Genomic DNA, 12,138 nt, shown 5'->3' with positions numbered 1-12,138 from the left:
AATAGTCAAGATATAGAATCAATCTAAAAGTGCATTGAAGAATGAATGGATATATATCTACAATAGAATATTATTTATCCATAAAAAGAACAAAATCCTATCATTTGTACCAACATTGATGAATCTGGAGGATGTTACACTAAATGAAATAAAGCCAGGCATAGAAAGACAAGTATTGCTTGATCTCACTCAAATATGGAAACTAAAACATTGATATTACAGAAGTAAAAAGTAGAATAGTGGTTACCAGAGACTGGGAATGAGGAAGGGAGAATGGGGAGACATGGGCTAATAGGTAGAAAATTATGGTTAGATAGGAAGAATAAATTCTAACACTTGCAGGGTGATTATAGTTAACAACAATTCATTATATATTTTAAAACCTTTAGAAGAGAGGATTTTGAATATTCTCACCCAATGAAATGATAAATGCTTGAGATATGGATAATTATTCAAAATTTTTATTATACATTGTATGGATTAAATTATCAAATTGTATTTCATAAATATGTACAGTCATTTCAGTTGAAAATAAAATTTAAAAAGTATTCTTTGGTTGGTAGCTATTGAATAAAATCCAAACAATTTGGTGTTTTATTTATTCTTCATAATTTCTGAATATGATTTACATTTTCGATTATCTTTTTCTTTATATCTTAACATAGAATTTTTACTATATACCTGCACATGAATATATACACATTAATATGTGTATATATATAAACTTTTACTGTGTATATATATACATATTGACATGGACATATACATATATGTGTGTAATGCTTTCTTATATTATTTCCTTTTATTTGAAATTCCCTAAAGTACTATTGTTAACATTTTGGCATTATCCATCTTGACCTTTTATTTCTCCAAATAGATTGGTGTGCACAAAGTTTTGCCAAACAAAATGGGTTATATAGAGCTTTTTTTCTTTATTTACTAGTACACTATATTGTTTTTACTTACTAGTAAACTGTATTGTTTCATTTCAAAATCTTGGTTTTTTTGTAGAGCAACATAGTGTTCTAGAATACAGATGTATCATAGTTCCTTTATGAATGAATAATTGGAATTTATGATTTTAAATAATTTAAAAATATTTTTAAAGATTTTATTTTAACCAAAGCCTGAATGTTCTCTATGATATGTGGATGCTAACACAAAATAAAGCAGGGGCAGGGGGAATAAACCTTCATTGGATTAGACAAAGCAGAATGAAGGGAGAGAAGGAGGGATTGGAATAAGAAAGACAGTAGAATGAATCGGATATAACTTCCTATGTTCATATTTGAATACATGATCAGTGAAACCCCACCTTATATACAACTATAAGAATGGAATCCTAATAAGTTATGCTCCATGTATGTATAATATGTCAAAATGGACTCTATTATCATGTATATCTAAAAATAACAAATAAAAAAGATTTATTTTAAAATAGTTCCTAGTTATTTCCTCTGGATTTCAAAAATATCTGTGTTGATATCTCTGATTTTGTTGTTTTGAGTCTTCTCTCTATTTCTTTTGGTTAGTTTAGCTAAAGTCTTATCAATCCTATTTATCTTTAAAAGAACTAAACCTTTGATACACGATGTTTGTAATTTTTGTTTATTCTCAATTTTTGGCTCTGATCTTACTATTTCCTGTCTTCTATTTCTCTTATTGATTTTGCATTTCGTTTCTTCTTGCTTTTCTAGGGTCTTGAGGTGTAACACTAGATTACTTATTTGGGATTTCTGTTTTTTTTTTTTAATCTTGAAACTGATTTCTAACTCCATTCTGTTATGATCTGATCATATGCAGGGAATTATTTTTATTTTCCTTCCTTTCTTTTTTCTTTTTTGTATTTACTAAGACTTGCTTTGTGTCCTAAAATATAGTCTATTTTGGAGAAGGTTCCATGTGTAGCTAAGATAAAGCACATTTATTTGTTGATGAATGAAATATTCTTTAGATATCTGCTAGGTCCATTGATTAATTTTTCATTAAGAAAACTTTATTTTTTTAGTTCTGAAGAGCCTTTACTTAGTTTATGTCTGGATGCCCTGTCTATTGGTGAGAAAGGTATATTGAAATCACCCAACATTATTATTTTGGGGTCTTAGTCTTTGTATCAAGTAGAGTTTAAGTAAGTAGATGACTGACTTTGGGGAATAAATACTTATAATCATTGTATCTTGTTGGATGATTACCTTAACCAGTATTGAATGAATTATCTTCTTTGTCTCTTCTGATTAATTTTGGTTTAAAATCTATATTTTTTAGAGTTTTATTTAAGATTTTAAATAAATCTTCCATGAGCATCTTCTGAATACATCATTGCTTATTTGTGCTGTTATTATAGTAGGGTAGATTTTTAGATTTGGAACTGCTAGTTTAAAAAGTATTCTTGTTTAATATTGAATACTTTTCCAAATTACCTTTCAAGATGCTCCTGTAAGTTTATGAACAAATCTTGAATCAGACTGTTGTTTCCCCACATTCTTATTCATAATAGACCTTATTATTCTTTTAACTTTTGATAATCTATTTGGTAAATCCACTGAGTTACTTTTTCTTACTGACATACAGCTCTTCTTCATGTATTGTGAACATCAACCTCTAATCTATTAAATATTTCATTTTGTCTTATAAAATGCCATTTGTTGTCTAATTTTATTTATACTATTTTTTTCATTAAGAAAACTATATTTTTTATATAGTTAAAATGTAATTAACTATGTTTTACTATGTGGCTTCTGTTTTATTCCAAATTCTTCTTTCTTTCAATTATGACTAATTTCCTTCTTCTGCAGGATTATCCCCAGCAGCATACACACATACATAGTGTTTCTCAACAATAGTAAAAATCTCCCTTTACTACATGTCTATGAGAATCTACTTTCCTATTGCTCCTAAAATATCTCTTCATTTTCTTTTATTTCTCTTTGCCCATTCTCTCTTGAACCTATTCAATCAGACTTTTCATTTAAAAGTTTCCCCAAATAGCATTAGGGTTACCAGAGACACATCGACAGATTAAGTCTTCATCTTACTTGATCTGTCAGTGGCATTTGACACACTCCTGCTTTCTTGAGGCATGCTCTTTATTACTAAACCTTTGCGATACCTCTCTCACTTTTTTCTCCTCTAATCTTGCTGACCAAATTTGCTGATTTCCTTTGCTGATTCCTCCTCAAAATGGCCAGGTTCCTTATTCTATCTGTGTTAATTGCCTGTCAATCCCTGTGTCTTTATGGCTATTTATATGATCTATGTTCCTGTGACTCTCACATTGCTTTGTTCATTATAAACCTCTTTATTTCAGACTTACAAATTTATTTCCCCCTGCTCATGTATCCTATTCAGTGTTCATTAACAACTCACAATATAAACATAATATCTGAGTTTATTGTATTTTTAATTTAAATTAAATTTATTTTTAACATATAAAAACATGAAATTTTCCATATTAATGGGATTCCATGTGATATTTCAATACATGTACACATTGTGTGATGTTTAATTCAGGCTAAATATGTCTGTTGCTTCAAATACTTACCATTTCTTTTTGTTAAAAAAGTTTTTTAAAATGTATAGTACATTATTGTTATCCATAGTCACCCCACTGTGCAATGGCACCTCAGAAGTTCTTGCTTCTATCTAACTGCAATTTTAGTAATCATTGGCCAAAGTTTCTCTCTCTACTACTTTCCCCAGCCTCTGGTAACCATCATTCTATTCTGAACTTTATGAGTTCAGCTTTTCTATATTCCACTTATGAGTGAGATCATGCAGTACTTTTCTTTTTGTGCTTGGCTTTTTAAACTTAACATAATAATCTCCATTTCCATCCATGTTGTTGCAAATGAAAGGATTTCATTCCTTTTTTTTTTAATGGATGACTAGTATTCTGTTCTGGGTATTTACCACAATTTCACTGTTTGTCAGTTGATGGACATGTTTTCATTTCTTGACTATTGTGAATAGTGGTATAATATTACTATGAACATGGAAGGGGTCTTAGATATCTATTCCACATACTGATTTTATATTCTTTGGAGATATACACACATAAATGCACATATATGTACACACACATATTAGTAGTGACATTTCTGGATTATATGATAGTTCTATTTTTTATTTTTAAAGCACCTCCATACTGTTTTCCATAATGCTGTACTAATTTTCATACCTTCCAGCAGTATGAATGGGTTCCTCTTTCTCTACATCTTGATTCAGTTTTCTTAAGCTTGCTCCTCCCATATCCTGCATATCAATAAACACATTTCTTATTTTTTGCTTATTCATGTTTAACTCATTGAAGTAAAAAACCCAGTCTCCACTAAATTGTTCTGTTTTGTCAACACTCTACATCAGCAAATTCTGACAGCTTAATTTTACACATATATGTAACATAGAAACAATTTCTTTTTAAAAAATATTTTTTAGTTATAGATGAACACAATACCTTTATTTGTTTTTATATTTATGTGGTGCTGGGGATTGAACCCAGTACCTCATATATCCTAGGCAAGTGTTCTACCACTGAGCCACAACCCCAGCCCAAGAAACAATTTCTGTCTTATCTACTGCAACTACCCTGATCTAAGACACCACTCCAGTGGATTATTGCAATAGCACGAAACTAACTTTCCTGCTTTGGTCCCCTCCCAACCCTTATTTAACCATTCTTTCTTATTGCTGAACAATATTCCTTGTACTATTATATAACAATTTGTTTAGCCAGTCACCCACAGAAGAACTTCTGGATTGTTTAAGTATCTAACCTTAATATAAACAATTTTTTATCCTTTGGATAGAGAGAGAAGATTTTGATGGGGATTATTTTGGTCTGCATTCTTTGGTATTTCCAAAATGTGGGCTTCTTTAGCTCCAAGTCTGATATATAGTAGGGAAAAAAAAAAAAACCGCCAAGGGAACTCACTGCAATATTGATTTTGGGTCCTGAAGTCCCTAACTGGTTTTCTCTCTTTTCTCTTTTAGTCTATTCTTTTTTCCCCCACTCTGTAACAAATTTAAACTTATATTTTAACTGATATATAAAACCATAACAATTATATATATATATATATATATATATATATATGGTATCATATGATGTTTCAATACATATGTACATTGCATAATGCTTTAAACTCTTATATTTGTTTTATATATAGTATCTAATTGTGCTTAATGGGAGGAATGGGAATATCTATCTATTCTGGATAGATGTTACCTCAATAATTTCTGAACTTAATTTTTAATGTGTCCCTTTTGGCTCTTCTCTCTGTAGGTATCTGGAACTAGAAAGCAGTGGCCATCGGAATGAAGTCAGACTGCATTACCACTCAGGCAGTCACCGTCCTCACACAGAAGTGTTTCCTTATATTTTGGCTGATGACAAGTGGCACAAGCTCTCTTTAGCCATCAGTGCCTCCCATTTGATTTTACACATTGACTGCAATAAGTAAGTGAAATGTTCTCACTTCAGGAAATCGAAGATTCTAAGAAATGACTCTCTGTTCATGTTCCTTCTCTGATTTTTCTTTTTACAGAATTTATGAAAGAGTGGTGGAAAAGCCCTCTACAGACTTGCCTCTGGGCACAACATTTTGGTTGGGACAGAGAAATAATGCACATGGATACTTCAAGGTATCTTTTGGTTAGAGTCTGAGCATAAACTGTAAATGTTTTCTAATGAGTTTGGATAAGCTTGTTTCACTTTTTATGGTGTGGATCAAAAATAAGATAGGTGCACTTTTAAAATTTGTATCTATTTCTATTTTCCTTTTTTCCCCTTTTACACTGGTCTTTTATTTAACTGGCACAATGACTTCTCAGAAAGTTTGATCCTTAAACATTATAGAGATGGTCACAGGCTGCAGTTGGGACAGTTAACATGTCATTCTTAAAATTAAGCATTCAAAGCAATAAAAATCTAAAATGTTAACATACAGATAAATACTCTATGAGTGAAATATAACCTTTGGTGATACTTTTAAAGGATGTTAACTAGAAAATTTGAAGCTTTTTAACATTCATTATTCATGGTCTCCTCATACTCCAGAAAATAAGAAAAGAATACATTATGTCCACAAATCTGTCCAAAAAGAGAGCAGTCATAATTTATATCTTTTTTTAGTGTGTACTTAGAACCACTTCACAGAAATACATAATTGGAGAGGATCAAAAGATTTAATTTCAGCCAGGTGCTGTATCAGATGCCTATAATCCCAGTGGCTTGGGAGGCTGAGGCAAAAGGATCAGGATTGAGAGTTTCAAAGCTAACCTCAGCAAAAGTGAGGCATTAAGCAACTCAGTGAGACACTATCTCTAAATAAAATACAAAATATGGCTGGGGATGTAGATCAAGTGGTCAAGTGCCCCTGAGTTCAATTCCTGGTCCCCCTGCCAAAAAAAGAAAGATTTAATTTCAGTGTTTTAAGGATGAAGAAATAAAGTCCAGAGAGTTGCTTGGCTACAAGCGCATAGTGCAACCATTTTCTCCCAGTGACTATAACAGTGCCTGCCACGCAGAAATGGCTTCATGAATGGTTGTTAAAGAATGACAGGTGATATGTATAACTTTTGGATTTTATGATAGAGGTACAAATAAATTTAAAATTGTGTCTAAGCAAAGCATATAATTTTTAGAAAGGTAATTTGTTGTAAAACTTATTTAAACATTTTTGCCTGGTGCTTTGGACATACTATTCCTACTTATCCCTACCCTTGCTAGTGTTAATACATTGTCCTTTCTTCCTCATACACATCTGCATGAACCTATTCAGAGAGGTTAAGTGAGTTGCCCAAACCCAGGCAACTAATAAGTGACACGTGGAAAATTGATTCCATGCGTACAATTTCTAAAAATCAATGTTCTTGTCCCATGTAAGGTATGGAAGATGCATGATGTGAGATCCAAATTTCTCCTCAACTGAATTATGAAAGTATTTCCCAGGGAGCCCAGATGTGACTTCACAGTCCTCACACATCAATTATGTGTTCAACTCTGTGGATAATCATCTGTATTATAGCCAGTGAATAGTCTCCATTAGAATTTGTGCAGTACATAAACTGTATAAATATATGTAAAGCCTTTTTTAACATTGCTGCTTTTAAGTGATAGAGGAGTTTGTGCAGGAGTTATCTTCTCTGTCCAAAACTCAAGCGAATAACAAATCCAGTAATTGCCACACAGTATACCAAAATGTTTATCATTCATAGTGATACCTGCTATTAATCAGAGTACACATGTGAAAGATAAACAGACAAGTATTTAACTAGTAAATCTCTATGGGTACATTCAGAATTGCCTTCATAACATGTTGGAACTTTTACCCATGCTATTAGACATTTTGTTTAGGAATAAAGGAAATTTTTCATTTATTTTTTTATTCACTTTTCAAAGGAATAAAGGAAATATCAGTTAAAGGAAAAAAAAAGTTGATGAAGGAAGAGAGAGGTGATGAATGAAAGAGACAGCTGGATTGTGTCTGATGAGATAATTTCTGAGGTAGCATTGGCCTTTGCTTTAAGAGCTCAGCAAGCTGGAAGCTAATTATACCTTAATGACTAAGGATGAATGTAAATTTTGCCTATAAACATGGGATGAAGCCTTCAGTGTAAAACGGGTCATTTCCAGCTGGCATTTTATGTTAAACTTTCTGTACTCTTAAAGACTCATCACTGAATCTTGCTGCAGCTGTTTAATAAATCTATTGTTCTTTTTGAGTTGAGAAATTAGTTTTAAAATATCCCACTGAAAAATGAGAAATGCTCAAATGCGCATTGCCTTAAAGACTTACTTTTTCTATTCTGTTCTTTTTGATGATTAAACTTAATTCAAAATTTCTAATAATATCAGTGTTTCTGAAGCCAGAAGTGAATTTTAGGTTAATTTTTAAAGGTCATTTTCAAGCCCTACTTCTGTGGCTAACTAAAAATAACTTCTCCAAACAACCTATCACCACTTAATTATATCTTGACATTTAATCTTAAGGCTTTAAAAATATTATCAATAAGAGACTACATGGATAATAATCTGTTTTGCCTGATGAATTTCTTTCCCTTGGTATGAAGTAGAAGGAATATATTTAAAAAGACTCTTTACTCAGGGATTTTGGTGAATCCGTTCTTTAATGTTTTCTTCATGAACTTGACTATGGAACATAATTTTGGTAAATGAAAACAATATTTCTTTTTCTTTGTTTTTCACACACAGGGTATAATGCAAGATGTGCAATTACTAGTCATGCCCCAAGGATTTATTGCTCAGTGCCCAGATCTTAATCGCAGTAAGTCTATTTGTCCTTCCACTGTGTTATGTGATGAAAAGTGTGCTTCTTGCTTAATTTTGTCCAGAATGTCAGTTTGAAATTGGAGTTCACATCTAATGGATGCCAGCATAGGCTTAATCAGATTGAGCCCCTTATAAATACAACTTAACCAATGTTGTGTTTGTATTTCCAGCCTGTCCAACTTGCAATGACTTCCATGGACTTGTGCAGAAAATCATGGAGCTGCAGGATATTTTAGCCAAAACATCCGCCAAGGTAAAAGCTACTCACAAGTATAGTGAAATCCTTGAGGTTTCAAACAGTTCTTTTTATAACCATTGATTTTCTCTTTTGAAACATTCCTTATACCATACTATTGGTAGGAGTGAATCTAAATCCTTGCTCAAGGAGAAGGCTTATAAATATTCAGACCCCAGCCATCTGTATACCAAATGATTCAGTAAATCAGGAATAAAGCAGATTACCTTTTATCCCTTGCTTATCACACAGCAAGATTTATTTTTAGTTTAAGTTTTTATTATTAGTTATTCCTACTTAGCTTTTTGTTATAAGCCAGAGGCAGCAAGACTGTGTAAAGAATATGGATACTATAATTTAGTCAAGGAAATGGTTTCACAAATGCTTTCTATCACTATATTACAATTATAGGTTGATTCACTAATGTCTTAAGCATATATCAGGTTTTCTGACAATTTCACTGGATTTTTTATTTTGCACAATAGTTATAAATTACCTGAAGGTTGTGTTGTATAGTGTATGACTTGTTATTTATATAACTCCTACATTTACTTTTTCACTTGAGTGAACATATTAATGAGGCAACATTTTTTTAAAAAACATAGAAAATGCTTTTCTGCATTGAGTGATATGATTTTGAATTAGACATTGATTTGTGTTTTATAAATTGTTCTTTTTGTTTTAAAGGCAAAATTTTTTCACAAAAAGTAAAGAAGGAAAATCTCTTTCTTTTAAATTAAAGGTTTAAGTATGTTAATAATTAGGTGGATGATGGGTACAGATATCATTATTGCTAGATCCTTAAAAAACTTAGATGGCTGCCAGAATGTTTTGCATTTCTGTGTTGCTGGGATGGTGAACAATGTGAACCCTTCTTTTGTGCCACAGCTGTCTCGAGCTGAACAGCGAATGAATAGACTGGATCAGTGCTATTGTGAGAGGACTTGCACCATGAAGGGAACCACCTACCGAGAATTCGAGTCCTGGACAGATGGCTGTAAAAACTGCACATGCCTGGTATGGCTTCCATTTGTGTTCAGAGGAAGGGAACTCATATGTTCGCACTTCTTTAAAAATTTATTAAAACAATGTAATCATGAAAATTTCAAGACCCATTTCCTCAAGACACAACATTAAAGTGCCAGAAAACCTGGTCACATCTAAGAAACCCTGTGTTGCATTATTAAAAACACTTTCTAGTCTGTAAAGATGATTATGGTTTAGGAATGCTATAAAGTTTATGTTTATTGATACACACATGAAGAGAGCAATTTAAATTAGCATATTAAGGTGATTCTCAAAGGATTCTCTTATAGTCCTCATTAGCATTTCCATGGATTTTGACCCTCTTCGTTTTATTAATACATTTTAGTGAAAGTAAATTGTAAATGGCATTAAATATCATGTTCAAATTGAGCAATGTAAACAAATAATGGAGTTTAAAAAATAAGATTATCTCTAATAGTTTACTAATACAGTGGAATACAAACCATAGAGTTTAAATGAACATGATTTTGGTATAATTGCTCACAAATAAGGTAGACTATTTTAATGCATTATTATTGTATTTTATAACAGCATATTTATATTTTATAACAGTATATTCAAAAGTTCAAAATGAGTTTGGTTTTGAACTTTTAAATTTCACATTGAACTCATCTGATAAAAAGTAGTCTTTCTAGAGAGAAATCAAAGATCTATGTGAATTAACCTTTAAAACAATTTTTCCATGTTCATCTCATTTTTTCAAAAGTAGAATGTCATGTAAATAAGAAAGTAGTTCAGAAATAACTGAGTGTGTGTAAGAGATGAAGAGAGAAAGAATGGATTTTTATTCAGTAAAATAGCATATTTCTGCCAAAATTATAACACTTTACAAATCCAGTAAAGTCTTCCCAGTCTTGTTAAATGGTCACCAAAAAAATCTAATTGAGTAAAATCCAAGGTATGTTATAGCGAAGTCAATAAAATGAGTATGAAAGCCTAAGTAGACAACCACTTGAGATCTTCAGATGACCTTAAGGAATCAAATTCCTTGTGGGCCTGTCTGCAGTTTGGGGCATCCTTCTGGTAATCGTCAATACTAGCTTTCTTTGTAGGGGTAGCCTGTCCAGTCTTACATATTCATTAAATATTCTTGAGACTGGGACTTCCATGATGGTAGCAGCTAGTCAAGAAATTTCCTGGTTTGTTGATGTTCATTTTGTAAGTAATCTGGGGATAATTGGGTGTTCCAAGCCTACTCTGAGCCTGCTATTCCCCTTGTTGTGTGGTGCCCTTCCCATCACCTGTGTCCATATCCAATTCTCTACAGAAGATTAGGACTCTAGTTCATTTAGGATCAGATGCTTGACAAAAGATTGGGATCAGTCACCAAATATGTTATGACTCAACTTTTATTGCTGTGGGTCACTGTGTTTGGATGTTTAAATTTGTTTAAGAAGATAAAGGAAATAGGGTATTTATATGAAGAGTTTGACATTTTAAAAATGGACCAAAAAAGCCTTGGAGACTATTTAATTCCTACTTAGAAGTTCTTTAAATATTGTTTGCTTTTCAGAATGGAACCATCCAGTGTGAAACTTTGATCTGTCCAGTTCCTGACTGCCCACTTAAATCAGCTCCTGCATATGTGGATGGCAAATGCTGTAAGGAATGCAAATGTGAGCATAAATTTTATGATGAATACTTTCTTTGGAAAAAATAAAACTTTATATTAATAAATGTTTAACCCACTGATTTAATATGGGCAAGCTAAGTAGCTTTTTGAAATAATGGAATAGTTAGAATTTCTCTGTTTTGCTTGATTTGTGCTTTTCCATTTTGAAATGTTGTTGTTCTTTTTTAGTAGGATAAAGTCTTTCTTGGAACAATCTATTCTGTATAGTGATGGTGGTAGGAAAGATGTGTAAGAATATTACTGGAAGGCATTTCACCTATTGCATTGCTTAATATAAGTACCTCCAAAGTAGATCAAGGATAGTCCACACTTGGCTGCAATAACAAAGGAAATTCATGATACAAGTGACCTTCAACAGCAGATGGATATGCTGCTGCATTAGCCTAAATAACAGAAGTCCACATTATTTTAGAATCTTCCAGTGGTGATGGGCATGACCTCAATTCAGAAAAAAATGTCTCACACACTAAGGAAGCTTTTCTACCTTTTAGCTCATATTGTATGAGCTGGCTCCTGTAGCTATCCTCAAATGGGTGCTAGATCATTCATTATTAAAAGAAATCAGTTCATCTATGTTGCTTATAATTTAAATACCTTCTCCTTAATCCTTTTTAAAAGGAGTTCTTATTTTAATACTTTTTTGGAAAGGAGAAACATACTAACACTGAGTTATTATAAAGTTTGCAGAGTATATAAAGCTGTGTAAGTTCAAGTGTATTCAAATGTATGCATTCAAGATAGAGGGAGGAAGGGAAGGAAGGGGGCAAAAAGAGAAATGTGGTGGACGAAGAGGGAGAGGGAATTACCAGTGGCTTTTAAGGTGGTTTTATGTGCACCTTACTCCTTTGTCATACATTGCTCTTGCCTACACAGTGAGCCTGTACTGCTGTTGTTAAGATTGACATTATCAGAGAAAAATCAGGAAGTTGCTTT

General features: G+C 32.2%; 1 protein-coding gene across 2 annotated transcripts in view; it reads left to right on the top strand.

Annotated features, from left to right (window-relative positions):
- Positions 1-12,138, top strand: part of NELL2 (neural EGFL like 2) — a gene marked incomplete at its 5' end in the record, with an annotated part of 362,215 nt that overhangs the window by 109,818 nt on the left and 240,259 nt on the right. For both annotated transcript variants that reach the window (XM_081311609.1, XM_081311610.1), the window contains 6 exons: positions 5,282-5,455; positions 5,544-5,640; positions 8,213-8,285; positions 8,461-8,543; positions 9,414-9,542; positions 11,086-11,188. In XM_081311609.1, the coding sequence (XP_081167735.1) occupies positions 5,282-5,455; positions 5,544-5,640; positions 8,213-8,285; positions 8,461-8,543; positions 9,414-9,542; positions 11,086-11,188 (659 nt within the window). The remainder of the gene's footprint in view (positions 1-5,281; positions 5,456-5,543; positions 5,641-8,212; positions 8,286-8,460; positions 8,544-9,413; positions 9,543-11,085; positions 11,189-12,138) is intronic.

The sequence above is a fragment of the Spermophilus citellus genome (genome assembly GCF_964194105.1).
Source record: "Spermophilus citellus genome assembly, chromosome: 10".
Lineage (NCBI taxonomy): Eukaryota > Metazoa > Chordata > Mammalia > Rodentia > Sciuridae > Spermophilus > Spermophilus citellus.
Note: the sequence above shows the minus strand (reverse complement) of the source record. Positions and strands in the feature narration are given on the sequence as shown.